This window comes from Gossypium arboreum, chromosome 8, assembly GCF_025698485.1.
Source record: "Gossypium arboreum isolate Shixiya-1 chromosome 8, ASM2569848v2, whole genome shotgun sequence".
Taxonomy (NCBI): domain Eukaryota; kingdom Viridiplantae; phylum Streptophyta; class Magnoliopsida; order Malvales; family Malvaceae; genus Gossypium; species Gossypium arboreum.
The window spans coordinates 138,386,486-138,410,760 of NC_069077.1; the positions used below are offsets into that span (position 1 = coordinate 138,386,486).

Below are 24,275 nucleotides of genomic sequence, written 5' to 3' on the forward strand. Positions count from 1 at the left end.
CTGCAGCAGATCTGCCAGCACTTCCACATCTCGACTCCACTACCACCACCTCGTGATGCTGACGCTTCTGATGATGAGGACCTCTGAGTCCATTTATTTTATTTCTTTTTATTTTTATTTTATTTATTTTTTTCTTAAAACTTATGTTTTATATTTTGAACTATGTTTATCTTTATAGTTATTATCAAGTAATCCCTTAATTCTCTTCGACAGTTGTGTTTAGTTTCTTATTAGTAACTCAGAATCATGCCTTTCATTAACCTTATCTACAACCCTAGCTTTCACTATTCCAAGGATTTCATCCAAAAAATTCAGGATAGTTTTACTTCTCTCCCTCTCTTCTGATATTATGCTTATACTATTATTATCTATCTTCGTACATTGAGGAAAATGTACATCTTAAGTGTGGGGAGGTTATTTATATGTTTATTAGAAAATCCTTAAATTTTTATCTCATTCTCAAATAATTTCCTCATACTATTATTAGAGTGAATTCTGATTGATTTATAATTTTTATTAATATGTTTTGAATTTAATCATAGGGAATTGTGCATTGATTGTTTAAACTTTAAAGGCATTAAAGAATCAAGCATGATAAGTTGACTTTTGAGAATTAAAATTGCTAGGTTGTTTCCCTGAATTGAGGTATTATCTTGAAGTTTTGAATTTATGGGATTGACATCAAATACCCATAATTTTCATGAGATTTTGAGCCTTTTAGAGCATATATCTTTCTTGCTCACTGATTTTATCGGTTATGAGTGTGTCAACATTGATTTGTTATTCCAGAACTTGATTCGATTATGCATGTCAAGACCACACCTTTGAGTTGATATACTGAGATGATAAAGGCACTTAGGTTTTAACCCACTTACCCCATAAAAAGTCTACCCACATAATTGACCCTTAGTGAATTTGAGCCTTAACCATTGTTTCTTGATTTTCCCCTTAATGTTAACCCACAACTTAACCCTTTTTGATTCGTTAAGAATTTCTCCCTTTTCATCGACTCATTTTTATCGAGATTTGATTTGATTAGTTACCTAACTAATGTTCGTTCATTTCAGTTGCTGAATTATTTCTTATTATGTACTTTCCATTATTGTACTTGTTCTTATTCTTTAAAAAAAAGGTATATTTGCATTCATATAATTACATATTGTTATAAAGAGCTTGGATAAGTTAAAGTTATTATATTGAAGGAAAGCTCATTCCATATTAGAAAGTTTTATTTCTGGCACCTGTTTGTAATTCAGTAATTAGCTTTATTCTTCTAAGTTGCGTAATTTATTGAATTAATCTCAATTCTAACCCACTTTTTCAGCATTTATCCACACCTTTAACCCAAGCCCCATTAAAACCCTATTAAAGACTTTTTGATTCGTGTATCATCCCATTTATAGTGGTGGAGATTTGATTTTCATGCAAGCCTATGGTAATAACTTTTCATGTTTGACTATTGAGTGCTTAATTATTGAACCTTAAACACTTCGATGATTTCAATGAATATTTAGTGAGGATGTCAACTCTTGTCAATTTAGAATTAAAGTGATTACTTAGATAAAGGGGGATACCTATGATTTTATGATTAAAATGCTCAACTTGGATTGTTTGAAACTTTTATGTTCTTTTAGTTGAATTCTCAATGTGTGATTATCTGTGGATCACTTCGAAAAATTATTGATGAGAATTATAAGTTAAGAAGAATTAATTTTAATTATGAGTTGAGAATTTTGCTTGAGGACAAGCAAATGCCTAAGTGTGGGGATATTTGATAAACCATAATATATACATATTCTTATCCCATGCTTGGCATATTTTTGGAAGGATTATCATAAGATTTAATAAATCCTTTAATTTCATGTTTTATACTTAGGATAGCATAGGATAGCAAAAAGAGCAAGAAACCGGCCAAAAACGGACAAATTGGGCCTAATTTAGTGTTTCATATGGCCTAGGCACTTCCACACGGTTAATCCACATGCCCGTGTGTGACACACGAGTAGTCGACACACCAGTGTGTCGTGGCCATGTTGACATTAAACCAAGTCAGAATTGCACACGGCCTGAGCACCTTCACACAGGCGTGGCACACGGCCGTATCCCTATTAAGCACAAGTCTAATTCTATTCAAAAAAGGATAATTTTGGGCTATTTTGGGCATTCCAAAGTCTATAAAAACACCCTAGAGGGGGATCAAAGGGGGACGCTCAAGTAGAAGGCAGAAAATACTCAAGGATAGCCATTGGAATCAACTCGGAAGCAGGATCTACTTCAAGACTGAAGATCTTCATTCAATTTCCTTAGAAGTTCATTAAGTTTCTTTATGTCTTGTTATTTTCCCAATTTTGAGATGTTTTCCATTATTATGAACTAAACTTCCCAAATACCTATGGGAAATGAAACCTAAGACAGATCTTATTACTATTTGCATTTTATGATAAATACTTTTTCTTATTTTTAATTGTGAGTTTAAATCATTGCTTTAATATTCTAGGATATCAATTCAGGGTTTGATGTGCTTATTCAATGGAGTAAAAGTCCCTGTTTGGAGTTGCATGCAATCCTAGAGATAGGACGACATAAATCTGCCGGATTAGAGTCAAATCTAATAAGGGAATCTATAAATCGAGTTAATACGACAATAGGGGTTTTAATTAGAAAGAGATTTCAGTTAATCAACCTAGAGTCAGTTGTTTTTAGTCTCAAGAGAGATAATAACATAAATCAAGGATTTCTACGGATGAAGTCAAGTGAATAAATCGTCTAATTCAGAAGTAATAAGTGAAGTCTAGGTGGATTCTTTCTTGGGTATTGTCTTCTCCATCGACTTTCCAAAAGTAATTTTCAACTTTCATCTCTATCATATTTTTAAGTCAATTAGATAATTAGTCTTAGTTTAAAAACATCTCTTTAATTCTTAAGCTAGATAATAAAAAGATAGTAATTACTAGTACTTTTAGTCCTTGTAGATATGATATTATCAGTCTCACCATAACTATACTACTGTTCGATAGATGCGCTTACCTTAATTGAGTTTTTAGTTAGTTAAGTGACCATCAGTAGGAAAGGAACATTTTAGATGGTCTTTCTTTCCATCTACTCTACGTTCTGGTTATTCTTCCTAAACCTAAACAATTTCTTCTTCTTTAGGACTGAAAGCCAAGATTTTTGGTTTAATTAATGGGTCTTTAAATCTCCTAGTAAGTTCTATAAATCTGCATGTTGAGATTTCTGAAGAATAGGGATGTTATAAGGCGTAAGAACAGTAAAGTATAAGTGGGAGGCCTTGCATGTAGGTTACATAAAATTGATTTGTTAAGTAAACTATCTGTAAATAAAGTTTTAATGGAAGTTATGTGATCTTTCAAACATTTGCTTTTGTTGGTTTAGGTACGACTGTCAAAACAGGAGCTCCAAACTGAAGTAAAGGTGAGTTTCAGGTGAGTCTTTAAACCTGACTCTTGCATGTCATGAAATTATGTGTATATGTGTTTCTAAGAAGAATATACAAATATGTAAATAAAGTGAACAATGTGCAACATCATTTGATGTTATGTGTTATAAGATGTTGTGGGCGTATGTGTAGTCATTGCCTAATACTTTCCTATTATATGGTTCCAATGCCTGACAATTCTGAGTTATGTAAAAAAGTAAGTAAGAGGTTCGTTTGTGTTGCCTCCGGTAGGGTAGGTACATTGCTAACCGGACAGGCAGATCATTGTGAAAATGGAGATTTATTTTGTAGCCACCGATGGAGTAGCTATAATGCTAACCGAATTCGCAGATCACGAAATAAATCTATGGAAAGGCCATAGCCATGGCACTTTCTAGAAAACCAATACTATAAGATCAACTTTTTTATGCCTTTATGGCATATTCTATAATGCATTTGTGGCGTATTCCGTGATGCCTTTGTGGCACGTTCTGTAACAACCTTGGGGCGAAATTTGGTTAACCACCTTTATGGCGAGATTTGGGTAAGTTTTTAGACTTCTCCGCTAGATGACTCTATGGAAGAGATCTGGGTAAGTTTGAAGATATCCCTGTTTGGATAGCCTTGTGGTGAAATTTGAATTTGTCCTAGGGGTATTTCCTGAAAGAATGCTCAGTAGTGTTTCTAAAGAGTGAATCCGCCATAGTAGCTTGTCAGTACAGAGAAGTTGACATATTCGTAATTATGGGTGGTCTAAGTGTCTGCCAAACCTGAGTTTGTCTATGATATGTATGGAAGTTATTTAAATTCTATGGTATTCGCCAAATCGGAATATTTTCATGCTATGTATAGAGGTTATTTAGAGTCTAAGTTGTCCGTTAAACCCAGGCGTTCTCATAATATGTAACATGGTTGTCTGGGATTTCATAAGATGACTTAGAGTGTTTCATCCATCAGAATAAGTTGTAGTCTAGGTTGATTTAAGATATGATCTAACTTATATCTCGATAGTTGCTAAATTCAGTATGAGAATCTACCAAAGATAGGATCCGTATGAAGTTCATCTTAAAATATCAGTTAGTATAAGTGACCACCAAGAAGTACACTATCCTGGGTGAAGTGTTCAACATCTGTCAATGTGAGAATCTGCCAAAGATGGATTCTGTATGAATAACCTTTTAAGGAATGCATCCATTTTCTAAAAAGCAAAGGAGATCTGCATTTAGTGGTGAAATTTGTAATCTGCCTAATTAGTGAATTCTGTATATAGTGGTCAAGAATGGAAATTGGCATATATGTATGCGTTCGTTATTAGAAAAGTATCTACTAAAGACTACAAATAAATCTAGAATCTTCAAGTTAAGGAATTCAATAATAAACGTTCAAAGGTGACCTGGATTAAAATTTGCTAGGTTCGTTTGAATTGATAAGTCTATTTGTGATGAAAGTTCTTATTAAAGAGTTGGTACGCTAGGAGGGATCAAGCCAAGAAGGCGCCAATGTGATAGTTCGAGTTGCGATATTATTCATACAGAGGACACCATAAGAATATGGTGGTTAGCACTTTACGCCATGAAAAAGCATATCTTTAACAGAGTTTTAAGTTGAAATGTCATATGCTGTTTTTGGAAATGTGATGTAATTATTGAACATTCTCTTTTAATAATCTTTTTTTTTGAAGAAGAAGAGTAAGTAAATGAATAAGAAGTATTTTTTAGAATGGCTTTATGCCCGTCGTACAATTTTTGCTAGGTGTTTAAGTTCTATAACATCTTATATCCAGATCCAATAATTCAGGTCAGGTATAGGTTGTTACAATACTAGATTGGTACTTTTTTGGCTTAGTGTAAACTTATTTGAAAAATGTTTAAAAGTTTGTTTAACTAACTTGGCCTTAAAAAAAAAATTTAAGTGTAAGTTCAAAAATTTTTTATTTAAGATATCATTTAAAAAAGAGTTTTTGCCAAGCTTTGTTTAAAAAGATTTTTATTCAAAAATATCTTATTTGTTATATCAAAATAATTTATCACAATTGTAACGCCCTTACCCGACCCGACCGCTGAGTCCAAATATAGAGTATTACAATTGAACTAGTTTGGTCTAACATCACATTTTAATAAAAAGGATTCGCCAATAGCCTTTATTACTTTATAATGAATATATTGTACAACATAAACCTTAAATCATAACCATGTTTGGCTACCTCGAAAATTTAAATCCTAAGGAAACTATCAAACACAATATATCTAACCCCAAGGAGAAGCCTCTGAAGGTACCCATTTTTGAACATAACACCTAACCGAAGATGTTCCTTGATCTTACAAGATCTGGCTTGGTCTCTCCCTGAGCTCCTCATTCACCCAATGAGTCCTACAAACATGGGTCAAAATTCTTGTAAGTTTAATAAAAATTAGTGAATTTCTTTGCTACTATAAATGTATGTAATCCCCCTTCTTGATGAGGTATTAACTTAAAGGAAAACAAAACACACAACTCCCTTTTTTACTTAAACGTTTGATCTTATTTTGGAGTGATGGACTCCGATTCAATTGATCGCTTAGCAATCCTTACCTGGTCAAGCTTATGACTATTCAATTGATTTTGGTGGTTTCTAAGTGTTTCATCATACTTGCGAATTCTTACCTTTCCTACAGATATTACCTTATTTCCCTTTCACATTTTGGTCATGAACCACCAGTTACCTTTTTCCCGACTCATAATCCCATAATCTTGAAACTTGACCAGTTGTTACTCATATCGTCACCCTTAAATGTAAGTCTGATTGTACACTTTATCATTAACAGAATTCCCATTATATGGTACCCTTTTAGCTGATTCTTATCTCATAATAGTTCTGGCATATTCTTGACATTCCTCTAACAAGGCCACTAGCAAAGGCCCACGCCATACTAGTGGACTTAACCCTATTTCATCTTTTTTACTTCTACCCTACACTCAGGTTCAAATGTTTGTTAGGTTACTTCCTTGTAATCCACCTTATTTGCGTTACCTTAATTTTAATAAGTAACATGTCCATCTGCATTGGACCATTTTGGCCTATAGTATCTAGCAGATTTTTATTTGAGCAACCATTCAAGTTTACAATCTCCCTTTTATGATGGTTCCCTGTGGAACTAACTCTATAGTGGGTATACTCATAATAGATTCTCCTCAAAGAGGAATAATCTTGATAGACATGATTTTCACTTGGATAATCCTTATTAGTACATCTTCTTAACATACAAAGTTTCATTGAGCGCCTTCTAGCAGTTATTAATAGCGGATCCTTATCTACGATCCACGGATACATCCTCTTTCATTTGCATATACACAAATATTACTAGCATGTCATTCTCATATCTGATTCTTGATGGGTTACCACTTATATGTCATACATTCTTCCATATTTACTATTTTGGGTGACTTTTCTCATCTCTATTACTTTTGCCATTCTCGGTGGATTCCTCAAACTCGTTGGTTAGCTATCGTTTGCCAACAATTGTATTTTTTTCTAACCATTTTTCCTCATTTGCGTAATTTCCCTATGATTACTATCCTGGCAAACTACCCCGTGTTTATTGTCCCGGCAGACTACCCCGTATTTATTGTCTCTGTGGACTCTATATGTTGTCATAGTCGAGCTATGGTCTTACACGTTATACCTTATATTTAACATCCAGACGAACTCCCTATGTTGTCATAATCGACCTCTGGTCTTACACATTATACCCCATGTTTAAAGTCTTGGCAAGCTCTCTGTGTTGTCATAATCGAGCTATGGTCTTACACATTATACCCTATTACAGCCCACCCATTCCACCCTACTTATAACCTTAATGCTCGAACACCATAGTGCCTCATCCACAAGGCCTGGAGCTTCGCATATCACAGTTTGAACCCAGTAATTCTGGATTGCGGTAAACAAAAATTCCATTTACCGAACCATTCGTCTAATCCTCCACATCGCCAAATGCTAACTTCTTCTAACCCGTCAATAATTTTCCCTTCGTACTTCACTGTTATAAACATTCAATTCATGCGTTTCATAAACATTTTATTATGGAGTATGCTACTTTCAAGAACGGAATCTTAACTATTTCATGCATACTAAAATACATTAGCGGATACTCATATACCTACACAATCTTATACATGCATAGCATTAATAATCAGCAGAGATCACACATTATCACAGAACTCATTCAAAACTCAACACAGATTCATGCCAGCAATACAACATCCAGTAATGGAGTATATAAACTCACTTAATGTTTCTTTGCCTCCTCAGCTTAGCTTTTTCAAACGCCATAGCTTTAATTCTCCTGACAGCAATTCCCTTACTCATCTGTCTTCTTAACTCAATCTTCATGAATATCACTCCATGCAAAGCTCTATTATCTTCTTCTTCTTCAGAATAACTGAAGAAGATGACGGAGAGAAGAAAACAAAACGTGGTTGAGAAAAATTCACCCTGAGAATTCATTTCCCAGCTATTTATAGCCCTTCACACCAAGTTATCAACCCTATAGATATCATCCATTAGTAATCATTTTGTCTCTCACTAAGGAACTGGTTGGTTCTAATCCAACCGAACCAGAATTGGAACTTAACTATGTCCAAATCAGCCTCTAAATTTTTCTAATTTTTCAGTAGAAGCCGCCAATTTATGGCTTCTTTCAAGTTAACCCCTAATCGTTCCTAAATTCTGGACTTTAAGAAAATCGAGTGTGACAGTAATTATGTAATGTTATTACATTCAATTACTGAAAATATTATCTAATACCAACAACATAGAGTATTAAAGCTTTGCTTGATAAAGTAAAAAAAATTTGGAGAAATGGAAAATTGAAGTAGTAGAAAAATAAAATGATAGAAAATACATATTTTCTTTCCATAGGTGTGTTTGGTAATAAATGTGGGAAGAAAAAATAATTTTCTTTCTCTCCATTGCTTGGTAGTGTTGAAAAGTGAAAAGAAAAAAAAATAATTGAAAAATGCATAATTTGAACTAACATACACTTCTCTTCCATTTGGAATGGTTGGTTTTTATATATATTGAGATGGAAAATGGCCATCCCTTCTATTTTCTTTTCTCTCACTTTTCTTCCCAACCAAGCACACCTAAAATTTATTTTTCTTCCACTTTTCCACTATCTCCTCCCGTCCCTCAACTTTTCACCCAACCAAGCACACTCTAAAATGCAAAACATCATGTAACAACCCGATTTAGGGCCTAGTCAGAATAGTGGTCTCGGGACCACAAATCCAGAGTTGAATAAATTATTTTATTATTACTATTTTGGAGTCATTGCATGTTTATATAAGTGTATGAAAATTTTGGTGAGTTAATTTTGACGTTTGCGAGTCCAATTGCGAGAAAAGACTAAATCGCATAAAATGCAAAAGTCCTAAATTGATAACTAAAAGTATCAAATAGCTAGAGAATAAAAATTGGAGATTCTTAAAGGGAATTAGACCCTATTATGATAGCTTGGCCGGCCATGGGAGGTAAAAAAATGTTGAAAAGTCAACATTAAGTAAGTTGATGACATAATGTATGATATAATAATGCCCTAAGCCTAGCTATCATCTTTTTCTTTCATTCTTTCTTCTTTACCATCGATTTTTCAGCCATTGTTAGGGGTTTGAGCTTCAAAAAAATTTAGCAACTCATTCCTCTTGCAAATAAGTGATTTTTATGGCTTTTCTTGAATATTTTTGTACTTTTGAGACCCTTGGAGCATAAGCTTTCAAATAAGAGTACTATTTTGCAAAATGAATAAGAGTTTAAGGTTTTTCCATGAAAATATTTGTAATGTTTGCTGAGTTTTTTATGGAAGAAAATGAGTATTGGGTGTCTTATAACCAACTCTTGTGAAAGATGTTAGCATGAAAACACCAAAAAGGATCATTTTGCACAAGTTGTAAAATAGATGTTAAATATGTGAAATAGTGAGAATTTGGAGTTCCTATAAGAGTAAAAAAGGTTCCGCTAGCCTAAGATGTGAAGAAATTCAATAAAAATCAATTTTCAGAATTAGGGGTAAAATGGTCATTTTGTAAAAGTCTAGGGGCAATTTGGTCATCTTGCCCAATTATGAATTGTAGAGTGCCTAGATTGATAAAGTGACTAAATAAGTTCATTTTGCTATTATATATCAAGAAATACCAAATCTGAACCTAGACCGGGGGAAAGCTAAGCAAATCGACTAAATCGACTAGTCGCCACATTTTGTAATCGGCGGTAAGTTGTATGTAAATAATACAACTACATTGCTTATGTATGTTTTGAATTGTATTTGAATTATTATAGCATGAATCGCTTGATTTTGGAAATAAGGTAATATGATGAGAATAGAGATAATATAATTCCTGAATGAACTTTAAGAAATAAATCAAATATTCATGCCATGACATTTGGGTCACTTGTGTGAGCTAGTGTAAGACATGACTGGGACATGCATCAGCCACATTATGAGAGCCAGTGTAAGACCGTGCCTGAGACATGACATCGGCATTGAGACGAGTGCTAGTGTAAGACATGTCTAGGACATGCATCGGCCTCGAGACATAAGCTAGTGTAAGACATGTCTGGGACATGCATCAGCTATGAGATGTGTCAGTGTAAGACCATGTCTGGGACATGGCATCGGTACAGATATGCTAGAACTTTTGTAAGACTATGTCTGGGACATGGCATCGACACCTGACCCCATGTTTAAGGCTAAATGAGTATCTGATAATGCTCCAAATGGTTCAACGGTGAAAGTATGATTTCAAGTTAACAAGGAAAGTATAACCGTGTTGTGAATGGCACAGGTACCTATATGGTATATATGAAATGTGAGCTCATTATATACTATATGAGGTGTAATGAATATTGATGAGTAAGTTTTGCTTATGCCACTTGTGTATTATGAAACTTGTTGATGAATGGTAAAGATATGTTGTATATTTATTTATGTGCAACTTACTAAGCTTTATGCTTACTCCCTCTCCTTTTCCATTTTCTTATAGTGCCGCCTATCTAGCTCAAAGATCAATGGAAGTCAGAGATATCGATCACACTATCAATCGAAGCTTTCGGTATAGTTTGATTTATATTTTTGAATATGGCATGTATAGGGCTTAAATTTTGCTATTTTTGTGTCATTGAAAATTGGCCAAATGTGTTGGCCTAGGTTGGGAACCCTTCATTTTGTATTAAGCCTTGAATGATGGCTAATATTCATTTTGATTTATATGCAAAGATGTTATTTTCATAGATGAGTAAAATGCACAAATAGAATGTTGTTTATTGTGGCTAATTTGGTTGCTTGGGATAGTCTTATCTTAATTGTGGTTGCTACTATGCAGGTTATGTAAGTAAGGGTGGCAAGTAGGCTTGGTAAAAAGCCTTATATTATCCACACAGGTGTGTGTCTAGACCGTGTGTGACACACGATTTGCCCCATGGGCGTGTGGTCCGACCATGTATCCCCTGCACGTAAAAAATTTCAAGTCAGTATGAATGATAATAAACACACGGGCAGAGACACGGTCGTGTGTCTCAGCCGTGTGAGGGACATGGCCTAGCACACGAGCGTGTGCTTTGGCCGTGTATCATTTTGGGGATGCTGACGCTAGAAACAGAATATTCATGTTTTTGCACACAAGCTAGGACACGGGCGTGTCATGACCGTGTGATGGACACAGGCCAGGTACACGGGCGTATGCCAGGCCGTGTGAAAATCCCTGTAGGTGTGCATTTAAAATAAATTCCACACAAGTAGAGGACACGGACGTGTCCCTATATTGCTTAGGTCATGTGAGCCACATGGGCCATCAACACGACCATGTTGAAATGGCCAGACGGGCGTGTTGCCCTTTTACACGGGCGTGTGTCATGTCTTAAAGATAAAATTTCTATATATAGTTTAAGGGTCCGGGTTGATCCTGAATAGTTTCTAATGGTCGGTTAGGGGCTCGTAGGCCCATAACAAGAAGTTTATAGTAGAAATTGAAAAAATTTTAATTTGGACCGAGTCTGGGTGACTTGTGAACATTTGGGTACATGAGATCGAGTTAGGTAATGCCTCGTATTCCGCTCCGGCGTGGGTTACGGGCATGGGTGTTACACATCATATCCACCAATATCATCATGTTGGGTCTAGGGTTGACAATAGAGTAGACAAAAGTGGATATTATGAAAGTATAATGATAAATTTAGCCCTCAATGTTTCTTTTTGTTAATTTGGTATTTCTTTTTTTTAGCTAAATTTAGTCATTAACCTTTCAAAATGAATCAAAATTTTCTTTTTAATGGAAATGCTAACTAAAACATTAATGTTTTTAACGATGTTGGCATGACAACCTGCATGACAGTTCACAAGTACTACATGCTGACATGGCACTAGTTGTTTTATATACTACGTCAACAAATAATTTAAATAAAAATATTCAAAAAATCAAAATTATAAGAAAAATATATAAAAAGTTCATAACAATTCAAAAGAAAAAACATGAAATACAGGAGGCCAGTCATACAGGTAAAGGTATCCATTGGTCAAGCCAAATCGAGGTCCGATTCCAAATTCTTTTCAAGCGCAAGCTTGTTTTTAAGCAGCCCAATTCACCCAAAAAAACCAATTTCACTATCCAAAAAATAATAAAATATTAAAAAATATATTTTTAATTGGTATTTGATATACTTTTATAATTAAATTTAAATTTTAAAAATATTTTTATTATTTAAATTGAATTCAAGCCGAGCTAGCCTGAAATGCAAAAATCTTTGTCCATGCTCGACCCTAATCAGGTTGGGTCTACCAATGCTCGACAAGCTACCCAACCTTTAGATAGGTTTACATTTTAGCAACCATATATAAAATTTATCATTTTAGTCAATATTTTGGTAAAAATAAAAACTAAACTCTTCTTAAATAGTTAATGATTAAATACTCAAATTCAACTATTTTAAAAGGTTAAATATCAAATCGACTAAAAAAATAAAAGAATATTTATATTTTATAATTAAATTTAAATAAAATATTTTTCTTATCATTTTAAACAATTAAATGACCCTTTCGGATAACCTACTCTAGCCAATATCAAGCTTAAAAATTGTTTAAGCCTAGTTTAGCAATACTTTTGAAAAATACCTTTTGGAAAATCTTGTGGAAAAATATTTTAAGAAGTACTTTTGAAAAGTTTAATTTAATATTAGAGTGTTTAGCATTGTTGTCAAAAAGTAATTTTGATAAATAAAATGTTCATTTTAGACATAGTATTATCAAGTAACAAATATACATTTAAATAATATATAAATTAGTTAATATTAATATATTTTAGTAAGAATATAAAAAATTATTATAACTTGTTATTATTTTAATATAAAATATAAATTTTAAATATTTTAAACAATAAATAGTAATTATTTATAAAATTTAATTAGAATATATAAAATATATTTTTATATTTAAATATAACTATTAAATATTTATAATTAAATATTCACACATTTGAATTATTTTAAAAATATACATTTTATTTTTAATTAATGATTTTAACATATTTTAATTAAACACCAAAAAGACCAAAAAAAAAAAAGTACTACATTATTGAATGGGTGAAAAGTAATTAAGCACCAAAAATACTTTTAGGAGAAAAATTAAAATTTTAACTTTTCCTTCGTAAAATTACTTTTCAAAATTTTAAGAAAACTACGCCCTTAATATGGAGCCTCAACAGAACTTAATCAATGGATACCTTTCCCATAATAGTCTTGACCCAAATCGTTTGATATTTATCAGTTTCTTTAACATTTTCAATTTGACATTTAAACATAAAATAATAATCTATGATATCTCAACTAGGGCGCGTTTAAAAAATTACCAACTAATTGAATTTAAATGTATTTAATTGTATATAATTACACATATGTGACATTTAGGTAACGTTCAATTCTTAAAAAGAGAAAAAAAATCAAAATGATTATATAAGTAATTACAAACAATTAACTCGAATTTAATTACTTTTAACTTAAATATTTTAAAGTTTATCATGTCATTACATTTTATGCTTTTAAAGTATAAAATATCAAAATTGATCCATACTCATTGAATGCAACGATCAAAATATAATAAAAAAAAAAAAAACAACAACAACAACAACCACCCATACCCGTCTTTCAAACCTCCCCCTTCATTTTTCAAAATAAGAAAATCTCTGTTTTAAAGTGGTTCAATTGACAATCTAGCAACCAATTTGAGTTTTATCATTCCCTAATTCCGGCCATTACCCTTCTACATTAGGAATAAGAGGAAAATCCCAATCTCTAATTTTGCTTCAAACTATCTTTGAGATAAGAAAACATAAGATAAACCCCACAAGTACATATACCTCCCAAATGACTTTGGAAAATTAATGCATTTTGACACTGCATTTCTTTAACCCCATAAATAAAATTACAAATCTCTCACGTGTTCCATTTCTTTTATATATTTATTACTTCAAATCTTTTTACTATACTGTCAATGTACAAAATATTTTCCCAAAAAAACCCTAAACAAGACAACAAAACAAAATATTAGTGCCTCTTTCTTAATAGTACGTTAAGACAAGGAAATGCTAATTAATATGCAAGTCTTACAATGGTTTGTTATATGAAATTAAAAGATTGAGAAACTCAAAATAAGTCATTTGAGCAGTCAAAAATTATCAAATGAGATTAATTTATTGTTGACTAAAATCAATTAAAAATATAATACTCCTACCACAAGTAAGATAGTATTGAATATGTATGAGTAAATGCTCTCTCAAGTTATTCATTTGATGATTTAGCTCAAATTTACTGTATCACTGAATTCAAACCTCACGAGATACACTACACATCGTGAAGCTCTGATAATGCAGTGAATCAAATCAACAACATAAAGTTATGAACGAACAAATATACATACATCTACCATCATCTAAATCACAAAATTTTATTTGGAGATTTCTGTATCTATTCCTTGGTAAGTTGAAAATTCAGATCTGATACTTTATTTTCTCCATTAGTGACTTTTTTTTTTGTTGCATGAAAACTGACAATGCCGAGTTCAGGAATATAACACACAAGAATTTTAAATTGCTCATTGGTCTCACATTTTAGTCTGCTGACAAGCTATATACAAAGAAACTATACATGTAAATACAGAAAGATCATATATACTATGCAATAATGCCACAATTATCAATTATTTAAAGCGCGGGACAACATTAACATGGAAATTAATTAAGGTCAATGCATGATGTACTAACCAAATGTATTTTCCCCACTGTATGTAACATACAGAAATCCATCTTCATCCTTCTTTTCATCATAGATGGTTGACATAATTGCTCCTGCAAATTTATATCAATTTGTAAAAAGAAAAAAATATGACAGCGTAGCATTTAACATTGAATAGAAAAAAGAAGAAGATGAAAAAATGTCCCAGAACTTTAAGTAAGCCCCTATGCTTTTATTATACTAAAACTTTTATCCCTTGATTTGTGCCCTTAATATTTAAATAAAATATCGCCTTGAGTTAAAGGCTTGTTTTAGGTATACATCAAATGTTAATGTCTTATTTAGGTAATAAATCTGAGGGGGTTACTTAAATAAAATTATAAAACTTAAAGAGTTCTTTTTATATTTTTTTAAGCCAAGAAAGAACTAGCATAGGAAAATACCAGTTGGAGGGAGGACATTGTCCACAAATAAGAAGATAGCCTTTTCAGCACTCAATTTGATTCTTTTTCGGATCACATAGACAAACTGACCCACTGTCAAGTCAGCTGGTACTAAGTATCTGTAAATTATATAATCAATGTCATCACCAGTGCCTAATAAATTAATAATATGGTGATGTTGAGCACTAGGCATGAAATTGTTGCTTACTTCTTCTTGTCAATGTTAGGGATGTCGTTTCCTTTAGTCTTCTCCACAATCACCTAAAAAGCATATGAGCAAATATCAATAGAAGAAAGATTGGGGTCAGAAAGCATAAGCTTTTCTTTTGCATCATGCGAGGAGATGGACACATGCATAAACCAATTCAAGCAGCCTCCATTTAACCTTATATGCTTTTAATATAAAGATTAGTAATTCATTCCAGGATTAAGACATTGAGCGCCCTAAACTTTCAACTGCTCAAGTTTCATGCTTTTATTGTTCCTCCTTAAAGGGCCTTTTTCTCCTCCTCAGCAGGGAGGCATAGAGTATCTGAAGGGAATTTAACTTTATTGACATTTTAAATTATTCAATGCCTCATAATTAGCTGTTCTAATTTAGCCATGCCCTAAATAGCAAAAGTTTTCCTTTTCACCAGCTTAAAACAGGCACAGGTTTTCCCGAAACAAAAAGTTGTTACATGATACGTTCTATTCATTCAATAATGTCTAGAAAGTAACGACAATCCAACCTATACAAATATTCAACTATTGCTTGAAATCCTCAAGCCAATTCTCACGAACATACATTAAAAACAAAGCAAATGACTGATATTAACGCAACATATATTACTATGCTGCAAGCACAACACAATAAGTATCACATGATGTTAATAGATGCATGCCTTAACAACATGGTCCAATAGCAAACAAAGGGACTGCAATCCTGTCTACACAGTAATGACAGTATTGCCAATTCATCTGTCAAATAATTGCTTAAAATCCTTGAGCCATATCCCAAGAACATACATCAAACAAAGCATATAACTGACATTGACACAATACGTATCATTACCGTTATGCTGCAAGCACAAAATCGTAGGTAGCCAAGGTGCACACACGCCTTAACAACACAGTGGAATATTACACTACAAAGTCAAGGAAATACAAGCCAGACTAGTCCAACCCCTAAAGTTGGTATATGGAAATTGTCATTTGATCTAAAATATGGAACATAAACTGATACCTAACAGAAATTCTCAACAAAATTTAAAAGTTAAAAACATATGGCACTGCATAAACCAAGGAAAAACAAGCGATAGAACAATCAAAATTAATATTTTAACATCAGAAAAAAATTAAAAATAATAAAACAGATACAGTTAATGATTGATTCTTACTGGAATTCTATCTGGGTATTTTACCCTAATTCTTGCAGCCTCAGCGCACCTTTTCTCTAAACATCAAGAAGCCATAAATTAACAAAGCCAACCAAAAATTAGCTAAATCAATAACAAAAACTAATACTAATACACAAATATCAGTAAATACCAAAGTCATGCTCGATCTTGAAGCTACTTTTAGCCATTGTGCTGAGTACCTCTGCACAATAAGCAAATACACAATTTCAACAAATAGACATGAAAAAGAAAAAAGAAATTTTTTCAAAAAACCTAGAACTTAAATTCAAAATCGAGACAACAAAATTTTAAAATCTCAACATACGAACATACGAACCGTTATTCGATTTTGAGGAATCCAAATGCAAAAAATAAAAAATAATAATAATCTTTTTTTCAAATTTTCTTTTCAGCTGAATGAAAAATAAAATCGATAAATCAAGAGACTTAGAAGTAAACAACAAGAACACGAAAACTAAGAGACTGAATTAAAGAGATCCAGACTTGCTAAACTATTATTGTCTTTAAATATTAAAAATAAATATGAATAAATAAAAGTGAAAAGACGATAATAGGTTTGGGCCTTCTGGCTTCTCCTGCCGTTCGTTTTATGTGATTAGACTCGGGTCGGGCCTTGTGAGTCGGGTCTTCAGCGAGGACTTCAATGATTACGGTTGCAAATGATAAGTTTGAAAAAATTTTAATCGTCCATGTTTATATTTTTTTTGTTAATTTAGTTTTTATTTTTTTAACAAAATCGAACTCTTGAATTCTAAAAAATAGTCAAATTCTTTTAATGAAAATGATGACTAAAATATTAAATTATAACATCAGCCACACACATAGCAGTTTATATACATATCATGCTAACATAACATCATTTGTCAACAAATAATTTAAAAATTATAAAATTAAAAATATAAAAATTCAAAAAAATAATATGGAGTACTCCTGAATGATAATGTAAGTTGTCGTGTTTAAAATTTTAACATTTTAGTTAGTATTATAGAAAAAGTCATTTTGATTTCTTTTTAAAAGTTTAATTGTTAAATTTAACTTTTTTAAAAGGTTAGAATCAAATTTAACTAAAAAACTAAATTAATAAAATATGAATTAATAACATTTTTTCTTAAATTGAAAAAGCTAACATTTAAATAAGTATTAATTTTGAACGGTAATTATTTTTTAAAATTGGAATATTTAAATATTTGTATTTAATTTATTACAATCTATCCTTAACTTATAACATCAAATTCAACCAAAGATGATTGCTTGACTTTACGAATTTGATATATATTTTGAAAACGATATTTATATTAAAAAAAGTTATATATATAAACTAGTTCAATGGTGCATCAACTTATGGGTGAAAAAATTATATAAATAATAAATTTATAATAAATTTACTTTAAGATATTAATTGAATGGTTAAATTAAAAGTTTAAATTATGTTTAAATTATATTATAGTATTATTTTATTAAAAGCATAAAAGATAAAAAAATATCATTATATTAATATTTGTTACTTCATAATTAAGCATAATGATTATTTAACCCTCCAATTTTATAAAAAATTTATTTTAGCCATTCATTTAATTTTTTGTCTATTTTAAACTTTAACATACGGCTTTTTAGCTGCAAGAACTTCTTGCACAATTTATGCTTGTGATTTTTTTAATCAAATTACCTTAAAATGGATGAAAATGTTGACAAATATTAACTTTCTTTGACGAGACATAAACATAGATAACTACATGAATCCCACATAAGTAATTAATTAATTTTAATAATTTTAAATTTTTAAAAACTATATAATACAGATTTTTTTATTTTTTAAAAAATTTAAATAATTTTAATAAATTTCTATTTTTAGAATTTTTAAGATTTTTAAAAATTTAATTAATTGTTAATGTGATATTCACGTGACAATCTACATATATGTTCACATTAGTAAAGTTTAATATAGCTAAAATAAAACCCCATGTGATGGTCTGATGGCCAAGAGTGTTCACTGCCTTAAGTATGGCCTGAATTTAAGTCACACTAGTCGTGTTTGTTATTTAGACTTTGCCCTGTTAATGTAATTCATCAAAAAAAATAACTAAAATAATTTTTTATAAATTTAAATGACTAAATAAATCATTATCCTGAATATATTTTAATAATTTTCGATACAATAGTTTAATATATCTATAGATATATGGAAATAAAGATAGGGTTTGGTTGGGTATATTATTGCTTGCAAGAGTTAAAAGAGCTGAGTGTTTCGTATGGAAATGTAGAAGGTACCAATAATAATAGATCAAGATTTAATGAATTTTCAAAAAAATATTAAGTAGTCATTCACGTTACAACATCAAATGATTATTATTACGGATAAACTATTAAAATAATTATATTTATTTATTTTAGGTTATATTTTAATAATTTATGTTTGAAATATTATATTTTAATAACTTATATTAAAGAATTGTAATATTTTAGTTACTGAGCCGTTAACAGTGTAACGATAAACTGTCGTGACATGTTAATTTATCATTTCAAACAAAAATTTTAGGTTAATTTATACAATCGATTCTCATATTTTTTCGTTTTGAGCAATTTAAATTTTTTTTCTTTTATGTTCTTTTAACTGTCCTCTTTTTTTTTCTTTATTTTCCATTCTCTCCTGCTTCTCTCTTGTTTTCCTCATTTCTTCGTCTCCTTTAACGTAGTTTTTCTATTTTTTTCATTTGTTAAAACTAGTCCTTATACTTTTATTTTTTAAAACATTTTAATTTTTTTCGAATGAGACGAGCTTGTGGACTCGTTTTAACGAATGAAAAACATAAAAAAATTTACATTAAAAGAAATGAAGAATGGAAAATAAAGAAAAAAAATAAAGTTAAAAGAACATAAAAGAAAAAAATAAATTGCTCAAAATAAAAAAAAGGATCAATTGTACAATTTAACCTAAAATTTTTATATGAAATGATTATTTAACGTGACATATCAGCATACTGTTACACCGTTAACGACAATTAACAGCTCAGTGACTAAAATGTTACAACACAATAACGTAACTAAAACGTAACATTTCAAACATAAGTGACTAAAATGTAACGTGAGTCAAACAAAAATAACTATTTTAGTAATTTACCCATTATTACCAAAAGAAAATAAAAACAAGAAATGAATGATGACTATGCAGAGTGTTTGACGTTCAAACATTAGAACTCCGAATATTTTGAATAACTTAGTCGATCACCTACCAAAATAAAGAAACGTACCGTAATAGAAGTCAAAGACAAAGACGTATTACATATATTAAACTCAATTACTTTTTTTTCTTTTAGAGATTAACTAAAACATTTCGTGGCTTAAATGTGGTTCATGAATAGTTTGAATTAAGTATTGGGAACTCTATTTCAATTTTTTATCCTTCATTGGGTTTTAAGAGCTAAACCAATAATTCAATAATGAAGCTTATCTTATATAAGAATATTTAAAAAATCACTTATTTTAAACTAAATTAAAATTTTAACTTTGTTATAATAGATTATAATTGATTATAGTAATTCACATCATGAGTGGAGGTGCAGTTTCAAAGGTTATCTAAGCAAAGTTTTTATCTCTCGTGTGTCCCTCTAGGACTTTCATAGGCGAACCAACTTTTATGATAATTTATGTTGAGTTTGATCACAGAATAGGAAATGAGACAGATGAAATTGCCCTCAGATTGGTGAACCTGACAAATTAACATCATTAATTAACATCATTAATTAAAACTAAACTTGACACAACACGGGTCTCGTGACCTTAGTACTTCAATTAAAAATATATATACATTAAAATTACACAACTCTGATCTAATGTATAATATTATGCACAAATTTTAATTATTTGCATCATTATACATAAAATTTGATTTTCACCGACACCATCATTGATGTAACACAATTTTATCTTTATATTTATCAAATATATGTAATCAAAAACAATTATATTTATCTAATGTATATCCAAATTTTTAACGTTTACCAAGATTTCTATCTTTATACCCATTTTAGTATATATTTTTTTAAGCGTAGGGTAGAATTTTCCATAATAGCAATGCAAAAGATTCGTTGGGGAGAATTAAAATAAGGTACAAGAAAAAAGGAGAAACGTAAAAAATCTAAAGATACGACTGATTTATAACCAATCCATCAAAGCGCATGAACGAGAAACCCTAGATTTTAACCCCTACCATCAGCAATAAAGAGTTAGTTTTCCTAAATAATGCACGGAAATACACTGAACAAACAATGCTCTTCACATTTTTTTTTTTTTTTTGCTAGTCCTCCATACAGACCAATAAGCAGTGCACTACATTCGGGCAGAATAAGCTACCACTTACCAATTTTCCAAATTTCTTTTCTTTTCCCAGCCATGGAAGTTGCATCGAAGAACAACGAAGAATGTGTAACTCGGTGGTGGTCATGTTCTTTTCAATAGGTATCCCAAAATGATGCCGATCAAGCCCACAAGAAATACATAAATGAATGGAATACCACTTTGGTTTCTTTTGGCTTCGCGTCTCAACAGTTCCTGCAAATCGAATTTCAATGTGCAATGTAATAAAGCAATTAACATAAACATTTTCTCTATTATTATTCTCTTTTTTAGATCCCATTTCCTTTTTAAAGTTCTGCATTGTCATTCTCAGTTTCGATAAAAAAAAATTACAATGATAAGTAGTTATTGAGAACAGGACGACGACTGTGGAGGAATGATTTTTTTGGCTAAGGTCACAGATGAATGATGATGCACTTATATAGCTAGCATATTAGCAATTGGTCCTCAAATTCTTTTAACATTTCTGTTATAAGTTGAGGACCCCGAATATATAATTCCAAAGTGAACTGCCAGAAACTCGCAGAAAATAGAGGATTAACTTACCAGTTCTTGCTGAAGCTTGCTATTTTGCTGAATGGCAGAGTTTTTCTCCTCAGTTAGCTTGGAAATGAGGGACCTTGCCTGCAATAAAAAGTATTTTTCAGAATAAAAATGCCACAGCCAAGCCTCAATGTTTTTTAAGGCCCTTTTCCCCCCCTTTGGATAATTGCAAAATTTTAGAACAGCTTCAGCAATAGAGGAAAAAGGAACATTGCCACTATTAGCTAGCCACTTTTCGAGGTTTTTTCATTCTTCAGATATGATAATTCCTTTAAAGCATTTCAATTAGATTATTATCATATTAAATCATGTAAAAGAGCAATAACATGAACGTGAAGATAAAAGATATACCATTTATGATTTCACAAGGTGAAAACATCACATCTAAAGTGAGTCATTTTAGGTTCATACAATTTTCTCACATCAAGAGCATGTAAAAAGAGAACACCAATAGTTGAATTTTAAAATGTGCATATGAACAAACTTCTAAGTTTTAACAGAAGAAGGTTGGCATTTATGGGCGTGTTTAGCGTATCCAGCACTGGATCCAACAGTCAAATGCTGGGGGGTTATGAAAAACCTTTTATTTTTTAGAAATCTAGGAGAAGTTCTGGTTAATTACCACCACGACAGAAAAAACAAGTACAAGATTTCCGAGTGCTCAAATCAACCAATTTAACCTACTGGAGTTGTAATGGGTGAGTGGTGAGAATCGCTATCTAGATGAGGAAATTCAATAACATGAATATTCAGCACATAGGAAGACTTTCACCACATCAAGATAAAGGAGACAAGAGTCCTTCAACATCAATCAGGTAAGTATTTTTACACACCTAAAATCCTAATGAACAGGTCTAAACATGCATCATAATAAGTAAAAAAGCACAGCAATATCAAGTGATATGCATGTTCAGTCCTATGATAGGAAGTTTAACAAGAAAATAATTTACTTCTTAGTAGGGAATCACTCACCGTGCATAGAAGTTAATTAAAGGGCAACAAGAGTTCAAACAAAATGAAGTCCATGGGGTTCAAACAAGAAAAGAAGTATGTCCATGGAAACTGAGAACATTGAGAGACCATAAAATTACAATACCAGAGCTAAAAGTGTCAATAAGAGTGTGTGTGTGTGTGTCTGAGAGAGAGAGAGAGAGAGAGAGAGAGAGGTTACATCAGATGAGTTGTCTTGAGTTTCATGCCGATCAACATGAGCTCTAGACACCTACAGGCTCAACCGTACAATTACAACACAGCTTGTAAAATTTGAATGGAACGTGGTGAAACACTAAATCCCATTCAATGTCAAACAAAACCAAGAAATACTCACAGATGTAAGTTCAGCAGCATTAAAGCTACCATTGTCCGAGACTGAAGCTCTAGGTGACGAGCCTTCCTCAGATCCTTCTCGAACAGGGGAAGGAGGCCGAGGAGGTGCAACATAAACAACCCTCAACTTGCACTCTTCAACATTATGCCCAGATTCCTTATTAAACTAACACATTCAAAAGCAAACATTAGGGGGTAAAAAAGATTCAAATCAGATTCAATAGAGTTTCTATAGGTACCATCTCCGCCGTTATATCTTTCGTGGTAGCTCCAGGACTAGCAACCACACTCTGAAGTAAAAACTTATCTTTGCATTGCATATCAGTAGGCGCTTCCTTTTGAGCTTGCATTGTAACTGATTCCATAAATAGACCAATAAGTTACAACGATATAAAGTAACCATAATGTGGAAATAAAGCAAAAAAATTGCAATGAAATTAACAGGTCAAGGAAAAAAAGGAAATAAACTACTAGGAATGAACATCAACCACGATAAACTAAAATAGTGATATCTAAGTTAAAATTTGGTGCAAGAGAGGGTGAAAGAGAGAGACCAACAACGTTGCACGTAGACCTAGGCAGCACAACTCCAGTATTTGGCCTTACACAGTACTTCTTTGGATTTGTCGTTTTGACCTGCAAAAAAAAGAAACACGCACACGCACACGCACACACAATATAGAATCTCCTTAAATTAGAACAAAATCCAAATTTAATTTGAGAATCAGCATGATTACCTTAAAAGCCACATAATTGTCGGTCTTGTTGGACAAGTTTAGGGAACACGAGATCTGCTTTCTCAATTCAACTGATTAGGAACAAGAAACGTTAAGAATTAGAAAAACAGTTGAACGAACTTGAACAGTTAGCTTACAACGACAAGGATACGGATCTGAAGAGCAACGCGAAACTTTTTTTTTTTTTGAAAAAAGTTGAAAGGGTTTTGGAAGATGCTTACATGGGAACTGGAGCTCTTGAGGCTCGATGCTGAGAAGTTGGCCGGTGCTCATCGTGAACAGATCCGTGAGACAGACGCCGGAGATATAAGATATTGACAGGTTCCAGCGAGGATTCAGAGAGGCGTTTGAGTTTCAGGTGACCGGTTTTCGAGAAAGAGAGAGAAGTGAAAAAAACAAGGAAGAACGTGGGATACTGATGTTTGTCTTGCTTTCGACCCGCGGTTGATCCGGTTCCTATTTTATAGCAGCTATTCTAATTAGGGGTATAACTGTCTTTTGCTCTCAAGATCATATTAATTCTTTTGATAAATTCATGTCTATGCGAGAGTTGTTTATAGGTCGGGTTGGGCAAGGTCAAATAAAAGAATTAGGTCCATTTTTTAAGCTCAGTCTGGGTTGAAAAAATGAGCTTAAAATTTTCTATAAGCCTGACCTAAATTAAAATATTAAAATTCGAGTTGAATCAATCCGTCAGATTAAATTTTTATATAAAATAAATTTAAAAATATAATATATAAAATACGTTAAAAATATTAAAATAAATCTTTTTCAATAAATAGA

At 31.7% G+C, this 24,275-nt stretch overlaps 2 protein-coding genes across 3 annotated transcripts; both read right to left on the bottom strand.

The window, feature by feature from the left end:
• Positions 1–14,516: 14,516 nt before the first annotated feature.
• Positions 14,517–17,040, bottom strand: LOC108457993 (autophagy-related protein 8f-like). The gene is made up of 6 exons (XM_017757216.2): positions 16,850–17,040; positions 16,664–16,714; positions 16,513–16,568; positions 15,342–15,394; positions 15,134–15,252; positions 14,517–14,803 (listed from the first exon to the last, which is right to left on the bottom strand). The coding sequence occupies exons 2-6, from the start codon at positions 16,698–16,700 to the stop codon at positions 14,715–14,717; spliced, it is 354 nt and encodes a 117-aa protein (XP_017612705.1). The 5' UTR covers positions 16,701–16,714; positions 16,850–17,040; the 3' UTR covers positions 14,517–14,714.
• A 3,620-nt stretch (positions 17,041–20,660) lies between these two features.
• On the bottom strand, positions 20,661–23,958 carry LOC108460542 (vesicle-associated protein 1-2-like). Of its 2 annotated transcripts, XM_017760061.2 has the most exons (8): positions 23,714–23,958; positions 23,493–23,563; positions 23,310–23,391; positions 22,995–23,110; positions 22,757–22,921; positions 22,601–22,651; positions 21,433–21,510; positions 20,661–21,081 (listed from the first exon to the last, which is right to left on the bottom strand). In XM_017760061.2, the coding sequence occupies exons 1-8, from the start codon at positions 23,763–23,765 to the stop codon at positions 20,971–20,973; spliced, it is 726 nt and encodes a 241-aa protein (XP_017615550.1). In that variant the 5' UTR covers positions 23,766–23,958; the 3' UTR covers positions 20,661–20,970. The 2 variants fall into 2 exon arrangements, with proteins under 2 accessions (XP_017615550.1, XP_017615551.1); XM_017760062.2 differs by lacking the exon at positions 22,601–22,651.
• Positions 23,959–24,275: the final 317 nt, after the last annotated feature.

What these genes read in the sequence shown, in the direction of transcription:
- LOC108457993 (XM_017757216.2), bottom strand. Translation starts at nt 16,700, where the DNA reads ATGGCTAAAAGTAGCTTCAAGATCGAGCATGACTTTG. An exon ending in AATACCCAGATAGAATTCCA is followed by an intron (nt 15,395 to 16,512) that starts GTAAGAATCAAT and finishes TATGCTTTTTAG; the next exon opens with GTGATTGTGGAGAAGACTAA. An exon ending in CAATGTCCTCCCTCCAACTG is followed by an intron (nt 14,804 to 15,133) that starts GTATTTTCCTAT and finishes ATAAATTTGCAG; the next exon opens with GAGCAATTATGTCAACCATC.
- LOC108460542 (XM_017760061.2), bottom strand. Translation starts at nt 23,765, where the DNA reads ATGAGCACCGGCCAACTTCTCAGCATCGAGCCTCAAGAGCTCCAGTTC. An exon ending in AAGATATAACGGCGGAGATG is followed by an intron (nt 22,922 to 22,994) that starts GTACCTATAGAA and finishes TGAATGTGTTAG; the next exon opens with TTTAATAAGGAATCTGGGCA. An exon ending in CTCAAGACAACTCATCTGAT is followed by an intron (nt 21,511 to 22,600) that starts GTAACCTCTCTC and finishes TTTTTATTGCAG; the next exon opens with GCAAGGTCCCTCATTTCCAA.